The 26,628-nt window shown below is 39.4% G+C and overlaps 1 protein-coding gene across 8 annotated transcripts in view; it reads right to left on the bottom strand.

The window, feature by feature from the left end:
* The window catches only part of DNM3 (dynamin 3), a 592,171-nt gene extending 571,406 nt beyond the window's left edge, over positions 1-20,765 (bottom strand). For all 8 annotated transcript variants that reach the window (XR_006356236.1, XM_044000106.1, XM_044000101.1 and 5 more), the window contains exon 1: positions 20,421-20,765. Coding sequence is in view for 7 of the 8 variants with exons in the window: in XM_044000106.1 (XP_043856041.1) it covers positions 20,421-20,581 (161 nt within the window). In the remaining variant the exon portion in view is untranslated. The remainder of the gene's footprint in view (positions 1-20,420) is intronic.
* Positions 20,766-26,628: the final 5,863 nt, after the last annotated feature.

The following is a 26,628-nucleotide window of genomic DNA, read 5'->3' as shown; positions in this document are numbered from 1 at the left end:
GCACTGGTAGAAGGAGTTCCCCTCTGGGAGCTCTTTACACCAGTGAAATCAAAGATCTTGTCTCCATCCCTAATGACATGGAGATTGGGAAACTGGCCCACCAGCTATCAGGATGGACACACCTAAGAAGGAGAGGGAGATTAAATTCTATAGCAGGAAAGTCAGTTAGGCATGGCTACTACCTGAGCTAGAAGACAGAGATAACTCCAGAGGTCAGGATTATCATTCCAAAAGAAAATCCCCCTGACTCTTAGGAAACTTTCCCCACCCCCAAAGGGAACCTTCCATTATCAGGTGATGGTCACCCCATGTACAGTCTATACAAGCTTTTGCCTTTCTTCTGTTCAAGGAGAAACATGTCTCCGAGAATCATGTGTCTGTGCCATTTTCTCCCCTTGAGGGAAGTCTTTGACTTCTTTCTTGGTCTCTTTCTCTAGCACCCAAATAAAAGCCTATTTTATTTTATTTGAATTTGTGTGTGAGGGAATGTAATTCTTTAAAGAGTAATACCTAAGGACCCCTACCACCTATTTCCCCCATGACACTATCATGAACATAAGACCATCCCCCCCACCTGAATTAGTCATTCAAAAAAAGAAAATTGTCACTAACAATTACAAACTACATGACTAATGCTAATGAATCTTAAGGCAAATCACAAAGTCAAAAAGTACTTTCTGAGAATATATATATGATCTGAAGCATGTCCGAACACTATAGGAACCCATGGGCTTATAGAGATGCAGTCTCTGTTCTCTGGACCAACAGCCTAGGTGGAAAGACTAAAGCCAAAGCAGGGGCAAAAAAGTAGGAAAAAGAATCGATGTTACACATATGGTAGTTAGTATAAATACTATATGTCAGAGGCGGAGGGTATGGCTATGGACAAAATAATAAATATTAAATTTCCCTGAGAAATATGGACCAGTAAAATAGATGGTGACAAGCAAGAACATCCTGTGAGTCTCGGGAGTGAGAGGGATGGGGATGGACAGCAAGAGCGGGAACACAGAGAAAAAGGAAGCAATAGTGAAGAGACTTTCCATATTTGAAGGGATGGTAAGCCTTGGGGATTAATGGAAAATGAGATTTGTTAGAAAATATGGAGCCAGATTGTAAAGAATCTTGAAAAGCAGGCAGAGGAGTTTCGATTTGGTATGGAGGCACATCTTTAAGTTCATGAGCAAGAGACAAACCTGATGGAAGTGGTATTTTTGAAAGATGAATCTGGCAGCGAAAAATAAAAATGAGTGGACAAAAGCTATATTGTCTGGGTTCACGTCCTATCTCTGATACTACCGAGTATGTGACTAAGAATGAGCAAATCATTTGACCTCTTAATGACCAGCAGGCAACTCTCTAAAACTACAAAATGCAGAAGTCATTAATCTGCATTGGCAGAGGGAGTTATGCCCCACCAAGTGCTCTGATGAAACCACAAGTTCGGTAAAAAAAATTAAAATTAAAAAAAATTGTTTTAATTTTTACAATCCTGGCACTGTAGCAAGACCAGCTAGGAGGAAGTTAATAGTAATTAAGGTGGAACTTAAGAAGGGCCCAGACTAAAATAATGCAAGTTGTAATGAAGAAAGAAGGGTGAATAATCCAAAAGGTAATTCAAGTCAAGTCAATAAACATTCATGAAGAGGCTACAATGTGCATATCTTTTTGAAAGAAGAAATGCCAGGACTAAATAGAATGGAAAGGGTCAAAGATGACTAAGGATTCTAACCTAAGAAATGGATCTTTAGGAAAAGAAGTAATTCTGTAGTGCAGTTTGTGTACAATGCACCCCGAAGTGTTGTATGCACTCAAATATTTGGTGAATAGTCATAGTTTACTTTGAAGAAGACCAAGGGAGTAACTAAACAGAAGAAAGAGTTCTGTTCCACAGAATTTTTGTCCATAATTATAAGTACAAAAGAGGGGAGGCAGTTATAAGCATTATTTTGAAAAAGATCTGGGAGTTTTCATGAAATACAAGCTCAATATGAATCAACAGTGTAATATAGCAAGCAGTCAAGAAAACTAGTATAATATTAATTATATGAAGAGTCAGGATATTCATGAATGAAAAGTTGATACTCCCATTATACAATATCCTGGCCATTCAGGGTATTGTGTCAAATTCTGAGTGCCATATTTTAGGAAGGACGTTGGTTAGCCAGTGTGAGAAATGATATTTAATAATATTTTGGGGAAACTGTTTACCCAATTCTTTGAAAATCCTGACTCTTCCACCCAGTTCTCCAGGGTTTGTTTTGGTTTTGGTTTTGGTTTTTTCCTTCTTGATGAGACGAAATTAACTCCCTTTCATCTTGGTCAGACCCATCTCAAGCTTGCTAGGAATCTAGGGTGAGGAAGCTCATTGTGTCCTGCTGAAGCTTGGGTGGAGACATATCCTTTGTCTAGATAGGAAGGCGTCTGTCCAAGAAGGGATCACTCAGCCCACCCATTGGAAGCTATGGTGGTCTGGTATAGAGACACTTAGCCCTGTTTTAACATAGCCCACCTTTCCCTCCAAACTCCTTACCAGCCTTTCTTCAAACTGTATATAAACCCCTACAACCTAGGTCCTATTCAGCAACAGGCTGGCTAGTACCCATGGACATGTTAAATTTTCTTCCCTGTTTAATACAGCCTTTCTTTAATTTCACAAACATTGTCTTTCTCTGATTTCCTTCCCACTTAGAAAAAAAGGGGATTTAAATCTAAAGAACTGACCTTTGTGTTCTCCTGTCTTCAAGCCCTTTAGAGAAAGAGAAATCGAAATCCCTCAAAAGAGCATTTGACTTTGTCTACACCAGAGAACATCCAGAAGATAAGATTATATATTTTGTGCAGGTAGGGATCTTAGAGGACATTTAGTCCAGCAGTGTCAAACTTGAACAGAAATGGAGGCCACCTGTGGGGCACATATTAAATGTGTTTTCCAAGTTTTATTGTATTTTTATTTATTTTGTTAAATATTCCCAAATTACATTTTTTTTAGTGAGGCAATTGGGGTTAAGTGACTTGCCCAGGGTCACACAACTAGTAAGTGTCAAGCGTCTGAGGCCGGATTTGAACTCAGGTACTCCTGACTCCAGGGCCGGTGCTCTATCCACTGCGCCACCTAGCTGCCCCCCCCAAATTACATTTTAATGTAGTTCAGACCACATTAGGTAGGGCCATATATTCAACACCTCTGATCTAGTTCAGCCTCCTCGTTTTATGGGGAGGACACTGAGGTACAGAGAAGAGAAGTGACTTGCTCAAGGTACAGTTAGTTAAGTGGTAGAACCAGAATTCCAACACCACACCTATCAATCACCCTTTCCAATGCACCACACGGCCACCAGCACAGGCAAGGGCCTCAAGTTCATGACATATGAGATTGATAGAAGAAAGTGGGTATGTGAAGTCTGGGAAAGAGAAGAGAGGGGCTCGTGCTTGTTTTGAAGTATTCCATTGTAATCTATAATAATAAGAGCAGACACCGATATGGTGCTGTAGGGTTTACAGTGTGCTTGACATCCATTCTTACTGGATCCTCACAACAGTCCTATGAAGTATTACAGATGAGAAAACTGAGCTTCAGAGGAATTCGTAGGATCATAGATCGAGAACAGAAAGGGGCCTTGAAGACTATTTAGTCCAACCCTTTCATTTTACAGATGAGGGAACCACAGCTCACAGAGGTGTTAAATGTCAAAGGCAAGATTTGAACTCAGGTCTCTCCTGACTTCCAAGTCTTAACAATATCTATATTATACCCCAAAGCCAATCAATATTAGCCAGAAGCACACTGGTGACTATTTTAACACATAATTGTTTTTTAATTTAATATAAATCTACTTTCAATTGACCAGTGGTTTAATCTATTTTGTGAATCAGCACAGAACATTTTTAAAATCAAGGCTAGCTTCTCCCTGTTACCAAGAATGTTAGCAAATTAGAAACAAAAGGAATGACCAGAGTTAGAAAGGACCTGAGAGGGTCCAACCCATAGCTAAACAAGAATTCCCTCCTAACACACTTAACAGGGGAAAGTGCCTAAGAATTCTACCCAGAATTCACAGTCTCTTAGAGTTGGAAAGGTACTTAAAGATAACACAGATCAACTTCCCACAAGTGTTTGGCTCTCTTATAATATCCCTGAGGTCATACATCCTCTGCTTAACATTTTTCAGTGATGGGAACAAAGCAGCTGATTCAACTTTGATCAACTCTAATTGTTAGAAATTGTCCTACTACTAAAGTAGAGAATGTTAAAGATAGATGGTGCCTTAGATGATTTAGTCAATTAACCAACATTTATTAAGCACCTACTGTGTACCAGGTTCTACTAGGCACTGAAATAGTATGCCCTAATCCTCTCAATTTTAAAGATGAAACAGTAATTTGCCCATGAGCACCTGGTAGCACAGATGTAATAAAAACCCAGGCCTCCTGACTATTTCTCTATTGTTCTTTCTTCTAGATCATTTTACTTTTATATGTTGACTATCCAGGGAGAGTAAAAAATGTGATTAATTACCTCCCCCTCTCCTCCTAAAAAACCCTTCAATCACAACTCCTGCAAAATTTGATTTCTCTTCCTTCTCTGTCTGTTATTAATATGATATATGTATTTGTGTGCATATATATGTGTATACGTGTGTGTGTATATATGGAGAGAGAGAGAGAGAGAGAGAGTCAGTCACTTGGTTAACCTCAATTTAACTTCTCTGTATACATAATGTTCTCTGTTTCATAAACAAAAGTTTTGTCTCTCCCCAAATTGTAAACTCCTTTAAGGGTAGTTAGGGGCAGCTAGGTGGCTCAGTGAGTGCTGGGCCCAGAGTCAGGAAAACTTACCTTCATGAGTTCAAATTCAGTCTCAGATACTTACTAGCTGTGTGACCCTGGGCAAGTCACATACCCCTGTTTGCCTGAGTTCCCTCATTTGTAAAAATGAACTGGGGAAGGAAATGGCAAACCACTGTAGTATCTTTGCCAAAAAAAACCCCAAATGGGGTCATAAAGAGTTGGACATGACTGAAAAGGAATGAATAGCAACAAGTAAGGAAAATTATCATATCTAATATATTAGGCAACCAGTAAATATTTGCTAAATTAAATAATGCCTGCCATACCCCTTATTAGGCACAGCAAACTGAATTGACTAACAAATGTTCCAGCCTCTCTTTGAAGAGCTAGTCCCATAGAACTATTTGTTTCTGGCCCTTTCCCTAGATATTCACCTTTTAGATTTCATAAATCGGATCATTAGTGGTTGAAATCATTACCCAGAATCATAGAGCTGGAAAGGACCCCAGAGGTCATCGAGCCCATCCCTGAATAAGAGCTCTACCACATATAACACAAGTAGTCAATGGTCTGGAATATGCTTGACGATCTCAATGACAGAGTGCCCATCACCTCCTAAAGAAGCTCATTCTCCTTTTGAAGAGCCTTGGTTAGGAAGCTGTTCCTTACTTGAAACTTAGATCTGCCTCTGCAACTTCCTTCAGTGCTTCCAGTGCTGCCCTTTAGGGTCAAGCAGAACAAATCTAATTCCTATCCCATATATCAAATACATACTGAAGACAGTGTCTCTATTTCTGTGTGTCTCTCTCTGTCTCCATCTGTCTCTGTGTCTGTCTGTCTGTCTCTCTCTCTCTCTCTCTCTCACACACACACACACACACACCTCATAAAAAAAAATCTTCCTTTCCAAGGGGAAAACATCTCTAGTTCCTTTTAAAAATCCTCATGTAGCATCAGCTCAAGGCCCTCCAACCTGTCTACCCTCCTCTAGCCGCTCTGCAATTCATCAATGCCCTGCCCAAAATCAAATGCTCCCCAGCACTCAACACAGTTCTCCTGATGTCATCTGACCAGGACAGTCAGCAAAACTGTAATCTCCCTGGCACTGGGTACTCTGCCTTTCTTTCCTCATAGAGCTAAATTAGCTTACATGGTGCTACATTAGCTTTTGTGGCTGCCAGATTAACTAGAATTGAGTCTCTTGCCCTCTAAAACATGCAGTCTTTTTTCAGACAAATAACTATCTAGTCATATTTCTCCTATCTTGTGCTTTTGAAGTTTATTTTTAACCTGTTTAAGACTTAACATATATATATATATATATATATATATATATATATATATATATATATATATATATATATATATATATATATATATATACATACACATACACACACACACCTATTCAATTTTACCTTATTAAATCTACCTCAATACCCTAAGTCTCTGAATACCTGTCAGACAAAAAGAATTAAATCCATCAGGTTCTCTTTTCTGGTGGACAGATGAAGAACTTGAAAATTCGCCAACTTGTAGCACTGAGAAAAAGAAGCCAAGTTTTTTTGTGTGTTGCCTACTCCACTTGCCTTCTTCCCTGATAAAGTCCAGGCAAAGAAGCTGGCCCTAGAATGCCCCTGTTCCCCAAGCACACAACTACCGGCATTGTAGTACTCTTAGATAAAGGACAAAATGCACAAAGATACCCCACACATCAGCAAACATTCTGGGGTTCTCCAAAGACAATGTGTTTCCCATTCAGTAGAAACAGATATATAGCTTAGAGCAAAAAATTAATGGTTAATAAGTCCTGTAAATGCTAGTCAAGTTGAAAAAGATTATAAAGTGTAATAAATGATTCTTACCTTGGAAAATACAGTGTTACCATGACAACATCAACTACCAGAATTTTTTTATTTCTCTTAAGAACTAATAACATCAGATACTACAGCTTTTTTTCTCTCCACTTATATATGGTCTGTTCAGCATATCTGAAGAAAATACTATAAAGGGAAAACAGGAACTCCCTTAGCAACAAATTTGTTCTGTTTCCTCAGCTTATTACCTCCCTTGTAAAGTAATCTGCTTCTACAATCTGACTGTGACGACAGCTTTCCCCTCTCTTCCCTTCTCCCTACCTAAGGCTTCACCTACATTTTCAAAAATAGAAAAAATAACCACCTGCCTTCTTAGACAGGGTTATATTGGTTTACCCCATGTCATAGAATCAATTATCTTCCTCAACAATGCAGCCTCTGGAGCAGAGCATTGAATAAAATCTCGGTTTAATTCATTATGTCTGCTCTTATTAATTTCATTATCTCTGTCATTCACTGTGACCCCTAAAGTAGACTTTCTTCATTTCTAAACTAATGATTTTTAAAAGATTCAATGAAAGTTTTATAGAATTAGATGACCTAAGTGGAATGTTATATTTGTCACATAATTCAGGAGTCATGGGATCCGAGATGTTGAGTTAGAACCTCCAATGTCATCTGGTCTGTCTCCTATTATGGATGAAGAAACTGAGACCCAGAGAGGTGAAATAATTTGACAAGTCAAAAAGATGGCAAGTAACAGAGCCAATATTCAAATGCAGCTACCTACAAGGCTGGGGTCCCCTCCCCTATGCTACTTCTCAAATAGGTTTTTACTATTACTTTTCTTGTCAATCATTAAAGTTTTATCACATGTAATTTATTATTTAAAATAGTTCCTATGAATTCTAGGTGTGCTCTTTATAATAATCCTAGAAATAAGAATTCATGAAACAAAGAATGGAAAATTATTTTGAGTTTCTTGGAAGAAAAGCATATTTGTAGGTGTTTATACAGATGTTCTCTTCAATACTTTGATACTAACTAAATAATTTTAGTGTTATTTAATCCAAATAGCATACTAAACTTATATTAAACTCAATTCAAACATCATACATATTCATTCAACAAATATTTAAGTACCTATTATGTGAAAGGTCACAAAAATTAGCTATCCCCAAATGAGGAAAATCTTTCTTTAAGGAAAGCTTAAATATCATTTAAATCCAGTTTGATCTAAATTAAAGACCATGACCCAAATATAAAAATTTTAGTTCCCTAATTTTTGTCCAAAGAGCTTTCAAATGCATTCTAACTACATTTTATATACTTCAAAAGGTCAGTATTTTTAACAGCATAGTTAATCCTTCCTCCAACCCCAATTCTATTAATTCTGTTAATAATAATAGGCACCATCATGAGCTGCCAGGAGTCATGTGGGATACTCATCTGGTACCTGACCTTCTAATAGGCTTCTCTAAAGCCAATTCTGAGACAGAAGACATAGCTCTTACCAAGCCAGCATTTGAAGCCTTTCTGGCTTAATAGAACATACCAAAATTTGCAACCAGCTGGCAAAGCCTTCAAGAACTCAGTCACCGACAAACCTAGCAAAGGTAGTATTTTAGTGTAGCATCTTTTTGCATTTTTTTTAACCAACCAGAAAATACTTGGTAAGTTTCATCTCTTTATCAAGTCTTGCCTCATGTATATTCGAAAGAATATATTCTAAAACTAGATTAGCTTTAGTCTATCAAGTTGTTTATTTAAATTAATTATACTTTCCAAAGTACTTCCCTCTTCCAGACTAATGACACAATGGACAATGAGACTCTGAGGAAGTTCTGTCTATTTCCCATTGTGTATAGTATTTATGCTAATATGACTACCTAAAAGGCTTAAGGAACTAACAATGAGACAAATTCAGATAGGAACATTAAACTGCTAAGAGAATTTTACTTAAAACATACAGTAAATAAATGATAGAATTAGAGATCTAAGTGGAATGCAACATATGTCACATAATTCTGGAATTAAGTACACAGTCCTCTTCAAATAGCCATACTGCTCTTCTAATCAATTGAACAGCAAAGTTTATCATGCTGGAATTTCTCTTTTAAATTATTTCTATGAATTCCTGGTAAGCTCTATTCTGAAAATACATGATGTAAAAGAAACCAAATTTAACAAAAGAAGTAAATTAGGAGGCTAGAAATTTTCTAGTCCAGAAGTAGATAGCACATATTGAAACTTCGCTCCATTCCTTTTACCTTTCAATTTTCCATTTTATCAGAAAGTGGGGGGGGGGAATATTTCTAAAAATTTCTCTTTGATTATCTAGTAATTGGGGGCAGCTAGGTGGTGCAGTGGATAAAGCACCAACCCTGGATTCAGGAAGACCTGAGTTCAAATTCAGCCTCAGACACTTAACACTTACTAGCCGTGTGACCCTGGGCAAGTCACTTAACCCTCATTGCCCCGCAAAATAAAATAAAATAAAATGATGATCTAGTAAGAGGAAGGAGAGAAGGGGACAGGAGGAACAAGCTATGGAAGGGAAGGGATCGGGAGAGATCAAAGGGAAAGGGGAAAAGGAGGAGGGTAAGTCTGATAGGGAGGCATTCTAGAAATAAAAAGAGGAAAAGAGACTGGATTTGCACAGGGCTCGAATTTCACAACCCTGAGTTCTAATCTGAGACCCAGTGATACCTAACCTTTCACAAGTCTTTTGGTTTCTAATGAAGCACTAGGATAATAGCAAAGATTAAATGAGGGGTCATGCCTTTCACAAACACGTAATAAACAGAATTATTTGTTAGTGAAAAGTAAGGAAAGCTGAGATATAATAAAGGAGTGAGTGAAAATTAAGTGCTATTGTGTAAAAAATTATGGATTGGACATTTTTAATTAGATAGGATGCTTGCCATTTAGTCTTCCTATTTTTTTAGAAAACATTTTTTTTCTCTAAAAGAATTATTGACAAGAAATATTTCTTGGCATTTAGTATCTTTCTTTGTCTCTCAGCCTATTACTTTTGTTGAGTTCATACCAGATTAAAAATACAACTGTGTACTTCAAATCACTAAAAATTAGAGAAATGCAAATAAACAAGGTTTTACTTCATGCACTAAAGGTAGAAATAGTCAATGTACTAGGTAGAAATAAGTCAATATTAGAGGTGCTGCAGAAAGTCACACTAATACACTTTAGTGTGTTTGTAAATTGATCCTACCATTCTGGAAAGCAATTCCTTGACTCAGAGATCCTATTGCTTAGCCTATACCCCAAGTAGGTCAAAGACAATAATAGATCTCATGTAGCCCAAAATATAAGCAGGAAAAAGTATATAGATGTCCATCAATCAGGGAACAGCTAAACAAATGATAAATTTAATGAAATATTATTGTGCAATTAAAAAAATTGGATATGGGGAAATTGGGGAGAAGATGGCAGTTAGGATCTAAAGGATTTCCCACAAATATTGCACTAAAGCTCTAAACATGCACCAGAACAATGATAAACAAACCCAAGAAAAGAGCTATAAACTCCTCTATCCAGTCTACAATAGCACAAATGCCTTCCAGAATCTTCCAGAAGCTGAGTGGAAATAAGTCACAGTAGGCAAATATCGAATAGAGAACCTAGAGGGGTAGACAGCATTCAGGCAATGCATTAGCCAGGCCATAGGGCACCCAAGCAGTTCATGCCCAGACACAGCAGGAGAAGAGGGCAGGGAAGCACTTGGGAAACAAAAGAACATAATCAACAACATTTGGGTGGAGCCTGGCAGGACCTTTTTTACAGCAAGTAACAGGGCTGACTCTGGATTTGGAACTGGAGACAAAGGAGAGAAGGCCAAAACCTTGCTCCACCAAGAGCAAACCAAAGTCCAAGAACGCCTACAGGAGATGCAGACTAGACTTAGCCACAATATTTAGGACCAAGCAAGACCTACCTACACCATACAAGAATATAGGAGAGAGTAGAGTATAGTCCAAACATGAAATCTCAATCAAGAAACTGTAGTTGGAAATGAATGAGCAAAAGAAAATACTGAAAACAATGGAAGAAACTCCTTGGACTGAGAGATGTAAAGACCAAAGGTAAACCCAAAAGAAGGGACTAATTCCACAATTCCAAGTAGAGTTTCAGACAAAAGAATTTCCTGACCAAAAGGACTATAAGAATGGGGGGGGGGGGGCACAAAACAAGAGACACAAATTGTAAAGTTAAAGGTGGGGGAAGGATAGGGAAGAAAAAATAAGAAAGACAATTTATAGCTTAGAACAGGGAGTGCTAAACATTGTCTAAGAACTAAACTCCCCAGAAACTAGAATGGAGTACATAGAAATCAGTGGCATCATGAGACAATAAGAAATAATGCAGCAAAATCAAAAGATTTAAAAAAAAAAAAAGGTGAAATGCCCGTTAACTGCCATCAAAAACAACTGACCTGGAAAACAGGTCAAGGAAAGATAATCTAAGAATCATTGTACTACATAACATCTAAAACTAGAAGGAAAAGTTATTCAAATTGAAGGGAGAAATAGACAGTAAAATTATATTAGAGGATACCAATGTACTGCTCTAAGACCTATACAAATCTAACAAGAAAATTAATTTAAAGACATAAAAATTTAGAAAAATTAGAGATTATAGGTCTCTGGTAATTTATGAATGGTAACAGAAACTCATTTAGATATTGCTCAGCTGTGAATAGGACTTTCATAAAAATTAACCATGTGTTGGACATAAAACTATCACAACCAATGTATAAATGCAAAAATATTAAACACACCCTGTGCTGAATGCAACATAATAAAATTATGTTAAATAGATGACTTTTGAAGAAATTATAGAAAAAGTTATTGAAGACTGAATGGTTTAAGCCTAAAGAACTGGTGGGTGAAGGAATAAATCACAGAAAAATTCATGAAAGAATATGACAACAATAAGATAATATACTCCAAGACTTACAGGATGCAGATAACAGCATCTCTGGGTCTCAGTTTTTCCATTTGGAATATACGTATAAATATATTAGCAATACAAAGATGATCTTTAAGGCCTTTTCCAACTCTAATCCCTTTAACTCTTGTTCATTACCCTCCTCCCTGTAATAACAGAACTAGGAGCAATGCATGGAAGGTGCAGAGACAGATTTGGATCCAGAGAGATGTAATTTGCCCAAATCACTATTAAGTGATAGAATCATGATTAGAAACCAGATCCTTTGACTCTGAATCCAGCACTCTTTCCAATGAACCAAATCCCTCTTCTCTGTTACAACCCTAACGACATCTGAATAAAGCTATTCTGCCCCCACCCCCGTTTAAGCCCACTCTTCTGCAGGCTAATGATCGCCAGGTGTAGAGCTTTGTTTTCACACAGTAGTTCCCTAGTTATCTCATCAGGCTGGTCACCCTCAAATGGATGTGATTGAGCCTGTGTATAATCTTTCCTAAAAGGTAGTGCCTAGAACGGAGCACCACAGCTGACTCTAGATGTAATCTAACTAACCATGGAAGAGTATAGCATAGCTATTGCCTCCCTCTGGACACCAGACCTTTCTCAGTGCAGATTTTAAAAATGAATAGGTTTTTTTGGCTACCATGTCTAACTGCTAATACATATTAAACATGCAGTCCATTAAAAGGTTCAGTTTTTTTTTCACTTGAACTCTTGTTCATGTGTAAATTCTTACTGCCACATCCCACCTCATTCCATCATATAATTGGAAAGTTGAACTTTTGGACCCAAGAACAGAATTTTACATTTGATCCTGCTAAATTTCATCTTACTCAATTGAGCCCATTATTATAGTCTGTCAAGATTTGGGGGGATGTTGATTCTGTCATCCAGGTTAGTTATAACTTCAAGCTTTATGACATCTGCATACTCAACAAGAATGACATTTATGTCTTTATCCAAGTCATCACATAAACTTGAAATAGCACAGAGATAAGGACAGATCCTTGGGGAATTCCACTAAAGACTGTCCAACTTGACATCAAGACATCAATTATAATTCTCTGGGTCCAGTCATCAAATTAGGTCCAAATATGCTTAATTATACTATTATTTAGATTATATTTCCAACTTGTCTACAAAGAAAAATACAGATTTCAAAAAGTATCTTGCAGAGTATGTCTACATCATTCCTCTGATCAAGCAGTCTACTCTATGGTTGGAAAAGAGGGAAAAAGAAGTTAGAATGGTATGACCTGTTCTTTTTTTTGTGAAGGCAAATGAGGCACACAGCTAGTAAGTGTCAAGTGTCTGAGGCCAGATTTGAACTCAGGTCCTCCTGACTCCAGGGCTGGTGCTCTATCCACTGCACCACCTAGCTGCCCTAGTATGACCTTTTTTAAAAAAAATTTTTCGGGGAAATGAGGGTTAAGTGACTTGCCCAAGGTCACACAGCTAATAAGTGTCAAGTGTCTGAGTCCAGATTTGAACTCAGGTCCTCCTGAATCCAGGGCCAGTGCTTTATCCACTGTGCCACCTAGCTGCCTCATGACCTGTTCTTAATGAAAACATGCTAGTTTTTCCAAGATTCCCTTTCTAAAAATCCTTACACAGACCTCATAACAATGTATTACAGAGGTTTTTCCAGGAATAAAGTTGTTTACTCTAAATCTATAATTTGTGACCTTTACCTTCTTTTTTTTTTTTAAATTACATTTTCCTTCTTCGGTCCTGAAATATCTCTCCCTTTCGCCACTCTTTTCAAAGATGACTGGTGGTAGGTAGCTCAGCATTCATATCTATCAGTAGTTTAAGCATCACAGGAATTAGTTCCTATGACCTGGTGACAAACTGTAAGGAAAGCTAGATGTTATCTGACCATCTCCTCATTCTGATGGGGAGTGGGGGGGAGGGTTCCGTTCCCTACAAATTATACTTGTTTTAGCCTGCTCAGTTTAAAAAATCATTCCCCTTGAAAGAAAATAAAAGCATAAGAGCGTAAGAGTTGAGAAATTCAACCTCCTCTTCATCATCTATTATCATCTTATTCACACCAAACATGCATCCTTTCTCTCCTTTTGACCCCAACGTATTCAAACACTTAAATGGATTTGTGATCTCATCTTTCTGAATATTCACTCCAACTAAACCTGTCATATCCATGCCTGCTCATTCAGCATGATTCTTGTCCATGTCCTCACATAAGTGCACCACAAGGTATCCACTCAATGGGTTGAAGCCCTACCTGCTGTGGTTTTTTTTTAATTATTATTTGGGGGTAGGCTGGGTTTTCCAAATTATTTGCTACTTATATATTAATGGATATTTAGATGATAATGTCTATTGCACCTGTTTAGACAGTATTTATTATTAATTAATATTGAATATCACTATTGATTGTGTGGCATTTAACACAAGCAGAAAACCCCCAGTGCCATGTCTCTAAGAGAGAGAGAGTACATGGCCTACAAACAGGGTTCAGAGGCCCTACATTACCTACTCTGTTCTAAGAGGAGAGCACTCACCAACCACAGCCTTCCTGAGTCAAGAGTCCAATCCAAGATGGCGACAACCGGGAGCCTCCCATGGTCTCAGTTTTTATCCTCTTTTGATAGAGGTGGGTACCACTATACACTGATCAAAGATAATTGGCTAGCATCATTCAATTCCAGTGGTTGACATGACTTGAGGGGGGGTCCATATTAAAATGATCTCTATAGATGACATTAGGGGGAAGTATCCAAAAGACTACCTTCTATATTCCTCAAGGCAAAATCCATTATCAAATTGTGTTATAGACAAAAATGTCTATCTCCATTCCTCTTGTTCCTTTGGGCTCACCCTGAGATTAGAACTTTCTCAAAACCTGACCTTTCTGAAGTGAGGGGGAGAGAAAGCCGACCAAAACTGGGTCCCTGGGACCCCAAGAAATCCGTTATTAATAATCATTTTCTAACAATGATTTCTCCTGATAAAAGGAGGAAAACAATAGAGCATTAATTGTTCACCTGTTACCCCTTCTCCTAGCCAGGTGATTAGCCCTTCTCTTCCTATCATACATTTCCCTGATGGCATCTTTTATTGCTACTTTAAAGTTCTTCATCAGCAAAACGTTACACCTGCTTAGATTTAACTTCCATGTACTTCTCCATTGCCCTCTATTGTGATACTTCCAATTCTTCAAGTTCCATGTGGTCTATATCTGGCTGCCATACAGCAACACCAGTACAACGTTGGCATTGAAAAGGTGAACTTTGGGTTCTGTTTAGATATTGGGACCATTAAAGGAACCCTGCAATTTCCTGAAAGCAATTTAGCTTACTTTCCTATTCCTACTCTGGTCCCAAATGCCTGTCCATTTGTAGATCTGTCCATTTCTATGTGACTGTTTGTTTCTCTGTCAGAATGCAGGGCCACACATTTCTCTCATTTAGGTTAGCTAACCCTAAGGTGAAACTCCATTATAGAATACAATACAAAGGTTCAGGCAACACAGGACACTATAGGCTAATTACTGATTAAGCTAAATAAATAGTTTCTATGTCTTCATGGTAGCTAGCTGCCCACCAAATGGATTAAATTAGCAAAAGAAGATGCTACAGTGTTCAATGAATTTAACTATATGTATACTCTTTGGACAGGACATGTGCCCTGTTATGTACAGTAATAGAAACCACTGTTGACATAAATAATTTTTTATTTTTAATGTGCACTATTAACATAAATGTTTGTTAACAATACTATTAATACAAATAATTAAATCATATACCCACATATAATTTCAGCATGTTTTATATGACATTAATTTAGTAAATTACCTTTCAAATTGTTGTGCTTTATGAAGTGGCTATATTTTGTTTATTGGTAAACATTTACCTTAATTTGTGATATGCATAGTAGTTGAAAATACTGGAATTGCATTTCTCTAAAAATATTCAACAACTCAGTTTACTATTTTGACAGAACTATAAATACCCTTCTCTACCTTATATCCACCTTTGTCCCCTCCCTCACCTCCTACCCAAACACAACATTCTGAATCAGTGGGATTTTCTATAATAACATTTACACTTAAATGCCTAAAATGATCATTCTAAGTTTCTATTAGAGGGTTAAGACAAACTTCTAGGTAACCCAAATATGATTATTCTTCTTGAAACTGAATAAAGAACAGTAGTTAAGATGGAGAAGTATCTACATCAGTTTTAGGAAAGTAAAAGATTTTATTGTGATTAGTATTATTATATACGTAATTTTTTAAAATTATCTAGCCACACCTACTCTGCATCAACATTAGAAGATTAGATAGAAATCTCCCAACAACAACAAAAAATTACTTAGTTATATCCAATTTATCTTAGTACAGCTAATGTTAAAATTCTAGGATACTGAAGTAAAACTAGGTTATTTCAGCAGTGATACATCAATATGCTTCCCTATTAACATAGCTCTCTTTAAAAAAAAATACTCCAGACTCCTAAAAAGCTCTGTTAGTTGTTACCCATTAGTCACAAACTAAATATGCATATGTTGAGTAGATCTGTATACTACTTCAGGCTAGAATCAAAAGAGGTGGAATCATTGATCTACACAAACAACCTTGTGAAGCAGTTTACTAGTGTATTATTAAAAACATTTACATATTAGCAACTAGTAAATTTTTCCCTTACCCCTATAAACAAATTATAAACAAATAGTTCCTCTAAACAAAAATTATATTTAAGAGGTCTTCACAAAGAAGTATATGGCAATAGGGGGAAATATGTTTAATCTAGGGTGATTTTAATACTATTTGACAATGTTATATAACTTTGTCTTCTTAGGTGGTCAAAGGGTTAGTTCTCACACTACTAATATGAGAAGAAAAAATAGATATATGGTAAACATTGGCATTGTGAGTCTGGAAGACCAAATTTGAACTGTGCTTCAGACAATTACTAGTTGTGTGACTCCGGGAAAGTCACCAAGCCACACTAAGCTTCATCTGTCAAATGGGGAAAATAATAGCAGCTACCTCACAGAGTTGTAAAGATCAAATGAGATCCTCTATGTAAAGTATTTTGTAAGTTTTTAGATCACTATACAAATGCTAGATATTACTTATTGGTGATAAATAATAACTGGCATTTATATAACACTTTAAAATTTGAGAAGCCCTTTGCATTAAGTCTCACAGCAACATGTAGGTGAGTACTACAAGTGTTTATGGCTATAAACACATATTCATCAGTTTTGCAGATGAAGAAAATTAGGTTCAGAGGAGTTAAGTGATTTGCCCATGGTCATACAACTTAGTCAGCGACAATAATTGAATCCAAGCCCCAGCTGACTAGAAGTCCAGTGTCTGTTCCACTATACCACAATGCCTCATGATCAAACTGAAAAAAATTCAAATCATAGAAAGCAAGATTGACTTCTTGGTGACTCAATCCGAACTAAATGGCAAAGCTCAATATAAGTTACTGACCCCATATCTTTTGTCAGTGATCTAGTGTTCTTTCCATTAACGCCATGCTTCTTTTCTTAAGTACCATATAAACTTCTTGATGAGTTTTGATACTCATTATTTAAGAAAAAAATCAACATTAAGTATATCATTTAGAAGAGCTTATTCATAACAAAGCAAAAATCCCATCACTGAGTTTACAGTTTGTAGCTTAAAAAGTACAGAAATTCACATATGAACTCATTCAGTGGTGACAAAACAATGTATACAGACAATTTGGGGGAAAGGCAATATTATTAGTTCCTTGCAAAAGAAATTATGATGTTTATAAATTATTAAGGAGAAATCACATAATTTTCTATGTAAGTGTCCTATGATACTAAGCAATTTACAAAGAGTAGGAATGACTTCTTGTTATTATCATACACCGTTGATGTCAAATAGTTATACATAAAAAGGGGAAACTGTAAGGATTAAAGGGTTATTTTCTATTTCCACTAGCTCAAAAAAATTCAAATTCAAATTTGAGGTTAAAATACTGTGATTGGAATGAATGCATTTGTTCTTTGCTCCTGAATCAATGGTCAAAACAGGCCCCCATTTACTCTTACATATAATTAGAAAATCTGTCCTTTAATGGTTCTCTCAATGACAAAAGTCAAAAGGTCACTCAAGTTTCTAATATACATACTTTGCTAGACAGAGGCATTCTCTCTACAAATAACAAGTGCTAAAATTCATCTGTCAAATGAATATCCCTTAAAATCATCTTTTTGTCAATATCACAATATTAATTATTAACAAAACTCACCAGAGAAAAACAAATTATTTATGCACTTGAGCAAATGCAGGGATTTGCATAAAATCTATATTGAATTCTCCTTTTCCATTCTTTAAGGCAAAAATAAATATATTCTTTTGCTCAAAAAAATACTTGTTTGTTAAGGCAGGTGTGACTTGTCAAAGTCAAATCAAGGTTGACTCTGAAAGGACTATACCTTATTACTGCATTACAAAGAACAGCAGGGTTCAAATACTAAGGAAAGCAATTGACTGCCAATCAGAGGTCTCTCCAAATAAAGAATTCATGTGAACTACCAGTTCTCCCAATTAACAATATTAATAACTCATTAAAATATAGCCCTTATATTCACAACATTTAAATTATTAATTCTTGTCTGTATATATAACAAAACATAAGTCAAATCACTATTATAGTATCATGACTTAATACACTTCAGCTTTTGAAATGCTGGAATGAAAGTATCCTGTTTTCTATAAAGCCAAGTAAAATTGTCAGTCAGGTCCCAGATTTTTATAATGGTATCACTTTAAACCCACTATTTCCTTTTTCACAAAACCAAAAAAAAAAAATAAAGACTATCCTAAAGCACAGAATTATTATAATGCACTTATTTTTGGTTCACTTTTCCTCCGTCCCCTTCTAAGATGATATTAACAAAATGCTCTATCATTGTGCTTATCATTTTATTATTATTTATTATTCTTCAAAACAAATGAATAAATGGAGGTAGACTGATTACGCAGCTGTCCGCACACTTCAGCTTAGTGATTAGGCAGCTGAACAGCACACAGTTCCTGTTCTGTTGCTAACCATACTATCTCCAAATCCATGAAGAAAATAATCATTCATTTAAAAAAACTCTAAAATGACTGAAGCATCTTTTGAAGAAACCAAAAAAGCCCCACCTTTTAAACATATCCTCAGACTAGATAGATATATACAACTTTCTCTGAATTTTTCTGATTAGTAAAATTAGATCCCCCCCTCAAAAAAAATTTTCAACCATAAACCATTAAACAAGAAAAGAGACTTGAAATTCCTGGATACCCCTACACACTTTCTCTACTAATATACTAATATATTTCTGACTAGCTTATAGATAGCTAACAGACTTAGATCCTCATTAAGTTTTAAACTGGGCTATTGTTAGCAAATATCTTGACTATTCCAGCAAGACCTCTCAGGTATATCTGCTCTTTCTATAACTACATAGTGGCAGAAAGTCTTGTTCCTATTTAAATAGTTCTTTCAGCTCTTCCCTCATTCCCTAGTAGGAGTCATGGCAGAAACCACAAGTATCTTTCAGATTCAAATTGAACAGTACAGAATGTCGTCTTTGGGACCTGCAGCAAAATAATAGCTGAATGAAGGGAAGGAAAAGATGAAGGTGGAGAGGTTGGGGTGGAGGGGAGAGATTTCTAGAAAGGTGCCAGTCAATATTCACAGGCTGATGTGGTGATGCATAGAATGACATAGCACCCCCAGATGACAAAAGTCCGCGTACATAAACAGAGCAGACTCCTTGCCTGGATTTCTGTAATGCATGCAATTGTGAATAGATGCAAACGCCACCTTTTATCCTTCAACTCCAAAGAAAGAAAAGGGAATCCAGGAGGGGTTAAGCCACACGTTAAGAAATTTCTTTATTTCCGAATCCTTGCCTCCTCGATCAGCTCCCCCCAACCCAAGCTCTAAACAAAAGGGAGGGGGGAAGAGAGACACAACAAATGTCTGAAATAGTAGGCAGCGGAGCCGAGAGAGGAAAGGACGAAAAGGGGAAGCAAAGGAAATGCTGCTCTCTGGACTGCACAACCCACCCCCACCACCCACCCCGGATTCTGACGGGGGACCTCTTTGCCGGGCGGATGGAGAGCTCCCGAAGAAGAGATAACGGGAAAAGGCAGTCCAGAGCCCAGCTCAGCTGTGGCGGGCGGCCGGCCAGGTGTCCGGGTTGGACAGCAAGGAGAAGGGCCGGCGTGGGCACCACTGGGGAGGTGAAGGAGACGCGCTCTCTCTCCACCGACCCACCCCACCCCACGCCACGCCGGGACTCGCGTTCCCGGCAGGAGGAAGGGGAGGAAATGGCTTTGTATGACTGGATGAGAGGCAGCCAGGAGGGCGACATACATACACACACATACACACACACACACACACACACACACACACACACACACACACACACACACACACACACACACACACGACAGCCAGCTAGGAGCAGGGAGTGTGAGGGGCAACAAGATGCCCTTCCGCCCCTCTAGACACACACACACACACACACACACACACACACACACACACACACACACACACACACACACACACACGAGCCAGGGTGAGACATCCCAGCCCCAGCCCCGCCCGCTGAGTCCAAGGTCCAGAGCGTCCCCATCACTCTGGCTCGCGCTCCTCTCGCGCCGCCCCCCGCCTCGCGCTCGCGACCACCTCCCCAGCCCCCCAGCCTCGCTCTGGTTCCGCGTGCCCCGGCCACACTCCAACCGCCCCGCGTCGGACCGCTGGAGCCCTTCTTCGGGCGCCCTCCCCCAAGCCGCGTGCCCCGCTCCCCTCAGCCCGCGCCGGCCCCCCTCACCTGCCCACGAAGTTCTCGAGCACCGAGCTCTTGCCCGCGCTCTGGCCGCCCACCACGGCGATCTGCGGCAGCTCCAGCAGGCAGCTCTGCCCCAGCGCCGAGAAGGCGTCCTGCAGCCGGTTCACCAACGGGATCAGCTCCTCCATCTCCCGGTTCCCCATCCCGTCTGCTTGCCTGCCCGTCCGGCCGGCCCTGGCTGGCTGTCCCGAACCCCCACCCTCCCCAAGCTTGGCTCCCAGCAGCCGCTGCTGCTCTCGGGGTCCCGGTCCGCTGGGTCCCGGGAGCTGCCCACCCGACGCCCCGGCTCTTTGCCCCACAGCAGCCTGTGGGCTCCTCTGACAGCTAAGGGTCCGCACCACGCGTGCGCAGACGAGGGGGCGGGGTCGGCGCTCAACTCAACCCTCCTTCCCCTCCCCCTCACCCCTCCCCATTGCCCACATACACACGCACATTCACAAACACATCTATAGACATACTCGCACACTCCCCGTTTTCAGCTGCTCTGCCCCCAGGGTTCAAAACAAGACATCCCCTTGCTCCGTCTCCTTGACGCCCCCTGTCACTTTCCCCCTTCCCTCCCAGTTGCAGGCAGATGTTAAGGCCCCCAGAAAGAGTCCTATCCTTTCTGTTGAGAAGGTAAAAGTGTTTGGGTTAGGAAGTGACATAAAAAGTATTGTCTTTCCGCATGACCCTGTGTTTCTGCCGCAGGAGTGGTCGCGGCAATAACAAGGGGGGCTCTCCCTCACCCTTCCAATCCCCCACTCATTCCGTGCACTGCTGCGGAATTAATCATCCTGAAATGCACGCTTCAACGCCACTCCACTGCTCCTGAATCTCCAATGGCTCCCCAATGCCCACAAAATTAAATCCAAACACTTCATCCTGTTATTTAAATAAATCCCATTCCATGCTACCATGATTCATTCTAGATCTCTATAGTCTGACCCCACTTTTCTCCTCCCCTCTGCTCTGGTTAGACCAGTATCCTCAATGTCCTTCACACCCTGATGTCCCTGCAGAATGCTAAGTATTGTTCAGGGCAGGAGGGATAAAAGAATTCTAAAACATTGTTCCTGCTCTCCAAGAGTTTACAGTCCAGCTAGGAAGACAAAACAGATCAAATAATGAAAAACCAACGCACAATAAGCTCACATTCCTGTAGCTTTAAGATTTATAAAGTCTTTTCCTCCTGGGAAACAGACAGTGCTTATATGATTACAACAACTTTACAGCCCAGAAAAAATAAATGACTTGTCCACAGTCACACTCGTACAAGTACTGGCACAAGTGTGGTGTGCTGGGAAAGTTCTGGAGATAGAGCTGAAAGACCTAGGTTCAAATATCGTGTCTGCTGCTTCTAATTTGTGCAACTCAAAACAAATCACTTTACGTCTCTGTAAAATGAAGAGGTTGGACTCAATGTCCTCACAACTCTAAATCCATGACTAACATTGAAAGCTTTTGTCTCAGTCCAAATATTCAACACAAGTAACTATGTTTCAAGAGAAAGACTTAGAAAGGACAAGGCAAAATACTGCAAGAAATTTGAGAGGAGAATCACTTTCGTTTTGGTTTTGGTTTTTTTTTGCAGGGCAATGAGGGTTAAGTGACTTGCCCAGGATCACACAGCTAGTTAAGTGTCAAGTGTCTGAGGCTGGATTTGAACTCAGGTCCTCCTGAATCCAAGGCCAGTGCTTTATCCACTGTACCATCTAGCTGCCCCGGAGGATCACTTTCAAAGCCAAGAGGTTGTGGGGTGGAAGAGAGAGGTGGTTTACATAGAAGAGGAGGCATCTGAATTGGGTCATAAGGGAAGGATAGGTATCAAGAAATGGAGCTGGGGGTGGGGGCAGCTAGGTAGCACAGTGGATAAAGCATTGGCCTTGGATTCAGGAGGACCTGAGTTCAAATCCAACCTCAGACACTTGACACTAGCTGTGTGACCCTGGGCAAGTCACTTAACCCTCATTGACTTGCCCAAAAAAAAGGGGGGGGGGGCTTCAATAAAAAAAGAAACAGAGGTGGGAGTTTATTCCAAGTAGGAAATACAATATGACGAAAAGCACAGAAACAAGAGAGAGCCAGGCAGAATGAGAAAGTGGGGAAAAGAATACTCCAGCTTACCCAGAATGGAGACTATGCAAAGAAGAATAACAAATTTAGGCTAGTATGTTGGACCCAGACAGGAGAAGGACTTGAATGGGAGAATCAGAAGTGTATACTTGATTCTCTAGGCAGCAGGGAGCTGATGAGTAGCAGAGAGCCTTGATTAGAGCAGAATTTTTGGAAGATTGCTTGGGTAGCAGTGTGGAGGATAGATGAAAAATGGAGTAAATTTAAAGGAAATTCAAGGAAACAGAGCTCTTCACATGAGACATACTTCATTCAAACGAACAAAATCGGTGTCAAAATCACTTGGGCAAGCTTGTGGCAACCCAAATTTGGAGGTTATTATAATAAGAGAAGAACTAAGGGCCTGAAAGTGGATGATTGTAGCAGGAGTGGAAGGGAGGGACCAGACTTGATAAAACATGCAGAGGAAGCGATAATAGGGCATGGTAACTGACTGAATATGTGGGGTTGAGGAACAGGGAAAAGTTCAAAATAGCTCTGTGATTACAAATCTAGAAGACTAGGAAGATAGTGAACCCATTAATAGAGAGAGAGAAATTAAAAGAAGAGGAAATTAGACGGAAGCTAGGTGGCACAAGGGATAAAGCCCTGTATTCAGGAGGACCTGAGTTCAAATCCGGCCTCAGACACTTGACACCTACTAGCTGTGTGACCCTGGGAAAGTCACTTAACCCTCATTTCCCCACAAAAAAAAGAGGGAATTTTAGGAGGGAAAACAATGAATTCAGTTTAAAACATGATGAATTTTAAATTCTGAAAGAATATGTAAGCTATGGGATATAAGTTATAAGTCATGGAAGTGTTCAAAGTCACCCAATGGAGACTATGGAGAGAAAGGAAAGAAGAAGCTTAGAACAGAAACTGGAGGAATCTACTTTGAAAGGATAAGAGGAAATGGAGGGAGAGCTAGCAAAGGAAACAGAGAAGTGGTCAGAGAGCTAGGTGGGAAGAAAATGAGTACAATTCACAAATTGGAGGAGTGGTCCATATTATACATCACAAAGAAGTCAAGGTAGATGAGGACAGAGAAAAAAGGAATATTGGACTTGTTAATAAGGAGGTTATTAGTGACCATAGAGAGATGGTTCAGTTGAATGATAGGGAGGGAACCTAAAAAATGACTAAATAGTGAATAAGTAAAGGCTGTGATGGATAGCAGACAAGAAGAAAGGCTAAAGAGGTGGAAAGGTAAAAGAAAAAGGTTTGGTTTTTCCTTTTTTAGGACAGGCAAGAACTGGGCATGTTATAAGCTAAATGGGAAGAGCTAAAGATGTATGAGGTTTGAAAAGGAATGATATCTGGAAGTCACTGAGGAGAAAGAAAGGGATGGAAATATTCTTCAGCTCGAATTCAGTGCTATTTCCATTAAGCCACTACAGATATTATGGTGGGGCTAGAAGAATTTCTATTCTCTCTTTTAAGTATTATTCAGGTCCCAGCTACTCAGTAAAGTTTTTTTCCCCAATCATTCAAACCTACAATCAATCAGCCAACATGTATTTATTGTGCTTTCTCTGTGCCAGGTACTGTGATAAGTTTTAGGGATACACATTTTTAAAGCAATTCCTGGGGCAGCTAGGTGGCGCAGTGGATAAAGCACTGGCCCTGGATTCAGGAGAACCTGAGTTCAAATGTGGCCTCAGACACTTGACACTTACTAGCTGTGTGACCCTGGGCAAGTCACTTAACCCTCATTGCCCCACAAAAACAAAAGGCAATTCCTGCCTTCAGAGAGCTTACATCCCAATGAGGGAGACAGCATATATAAAACAATGTACAGAGAAGTTCTATATCTTCCTGCAAGGGAAGTAGTTTCAGCTGATTTGATTCTAAAGACTGTCCAACATCTGTTTCTGTAACTGGGTTACCTCCAGTAGGGGGAGCTATCTTAGCGTCTCCCTCACCACGTGGTGAGGCTGGGTTACCTTCAGCAGAGGGAGCCATCTTAGTGTCTCTCTGCCACGTGGTATCTTGTACAGAGAAGAGGGGAAAGTAACTTTAGAGGGGATGGTGCTAATGGGAGAGTGGGTGATGAGCGGTGGGGAGAAGGAGGAGACCAAGGAAGGCCTCCCAGCATTTAACACAGTGCTTGGCATGTAGTGGATACTTAATAAATATGTATTGAGTGATTGACATTTGACCTGAGTCTTAAAGAAAGTCAGGGATGCTAAGATTTTAAGAGTGTAAGGATGAGCATTCTAGGCATGAGAAACAGGCAGTAAAAAGGGAGATGGAGTGTCAAGTTTGAGGAACAGGAGGAAGACAAGTATGGCTTGATTATATAGGGAATAAAGGGGAGTAGAATTTAACAAGACATGCAGCTACACAGATTGGGCGACTAGATGGTCCAATGGAGAGTGCCCAGGTCTTAAAAAGGAAGACCTAAGTTCGATTCCTGCCTCAGCCCTTATATAGTTGTATGACCCTGTGCAAAACACAACCTGATAGTGCTTCAAGAGATTCAAGGCTTTAGGGTAGAGGTTTTTCCAGAATAGGAAAGACGCTCTTGAGGAAGAAGAGAAGTCCAGAAAGTGATTTGAGGTGTGAGATAAAGCATGGCTGGGGCCTTTCCTCAAATAGTAGTGATCATGTGACAGGTAAAACTAAATGTGTAGTCACCTTATTCCTGTCCCCAGTATGGGGAAAGCTAACTAGGATTTACTTATAAATTAGAAGCTTCAGCAACAGTTTAGGCATTAAGCATTTATTAAAGTATTTTAGAGGTTAGCAAAGAGAGAAAACGAAAAAGCTGCCTCCACCTAGCAGACCCAGGCTACCAAGAGAGGGATCCTGTGTCTCTGTGAGCAGAAGCTCCCTGCGGGTCAGGAAGAGAGGCAGTCCCCACACACTGCTCCAAGCCAATTGGCTGGTAGCATTCAAGTCCATTGATTGACGTAACTTGAAGGCGGTCCGTGAACCGAAGGTGCAGAGGTCAGAGTTCAGATCCTCTGGCAGGAACAAGGTTTTGTGAGGTAACTTCCAGACACTGGATTGCCCTTAGAAAGGGCAACCCATGCTCTCTCAGCATGGGGGGCCCCTGGTAATAATATTCTCACAATCAAAAGTGGGATTTGAACCTAGGTTTTCTGACTCCAGAGGCAAGGAAGACTCCACTGTACTGTTCTGTCTTTTTTTTTTTTTATCTTTAAAAAGAAGTACTTGGACTAGAACAGGGAGTTTTAACCTGGTGTCTGTGAATCTTTTTGTTTTGGTTTGGTTTTGGTTTTGCTGAGGCAATTGGTGTTAAGTGACTTGCCCAGGGTCACACAGCTAGTAAGTGTCAAGTGTCTGAGGCCAGATTTGAACTCAGGTCCTCCTGACTCCAGGGCTGGTGCTCTATCCACTGCACCACCTAGCTGCCCCTGTGAATCTTTTTTATTATTATTATATTTTTGATAACGGTATTCCATATATTGATAAATTGGTTTCCTTTGCAATCTTATATATTTTATATAAGCATTTATGCATTTAACGGCATTATCCTAAAAAGGGGTCCATCAGCTTCATCAGACTGCCAAAGGGGTCCTCAATGGAAATTGGGTTAAGAACTCCCAGACTTGAACTCCCAAACTAATTGTTCATTCCCCAAGTTGAAGGATTTCTCTAAGCTGTGACCATAAAATAATGAGTTGTTATAGTATTTTTTTAACAAACATACCTGATTACAGACTTTGAATTTGTGAGGCTTTTCACCTCTTCCCACAGTACTGACATTACTCAAAGCACTTATGGAATTCCACTTTGAGAATCACTCCCAGAGCCCCTTGACAAGTCACATGAGTCTCATTGCTTGACAAACCACACTTCATTCAGGGTCAAAATGGTATTAGCCATCATTATCACCTTGTACTTTATTCACCAGATTTGACTTGTTATGACCTTTGACTGTTTTAAAAATTCAAATCTACCTTCAAAAAATGTGCTCTTAAGGCAATTCCAAAAGAGGTCTTCCAAAAATGTTTTCAAGTAGTAGCAATACTGGAATAAGTGTGTGGACTCCCAAGGTGACTAGTTTGAAGAGGGGAGGGGAACCCTTTTGGATGTATAAATTCTCATATCTTTCTAATGTTAAAAT

Source organism: Dromiciops gliroides, chromosome 4 (assembly GCF_019393635.1).
Source record: "Dromiciops gliroides isolate mDroGli1 chromosome 4, mDroGli1.pri, whole genome shotgun sequence".
Taxonomy (NCBI): Eukaryota; Metazoa; Chordata; class Mammalia; order Microbiotheria; family Microbiotheriidae; genus Dromiciops; species Dromiciops gliroides.
Note: the sequence above shows the minus strand (reverse complement) of the source record. Positions and strands in the feature narration are given on the sequence as shown.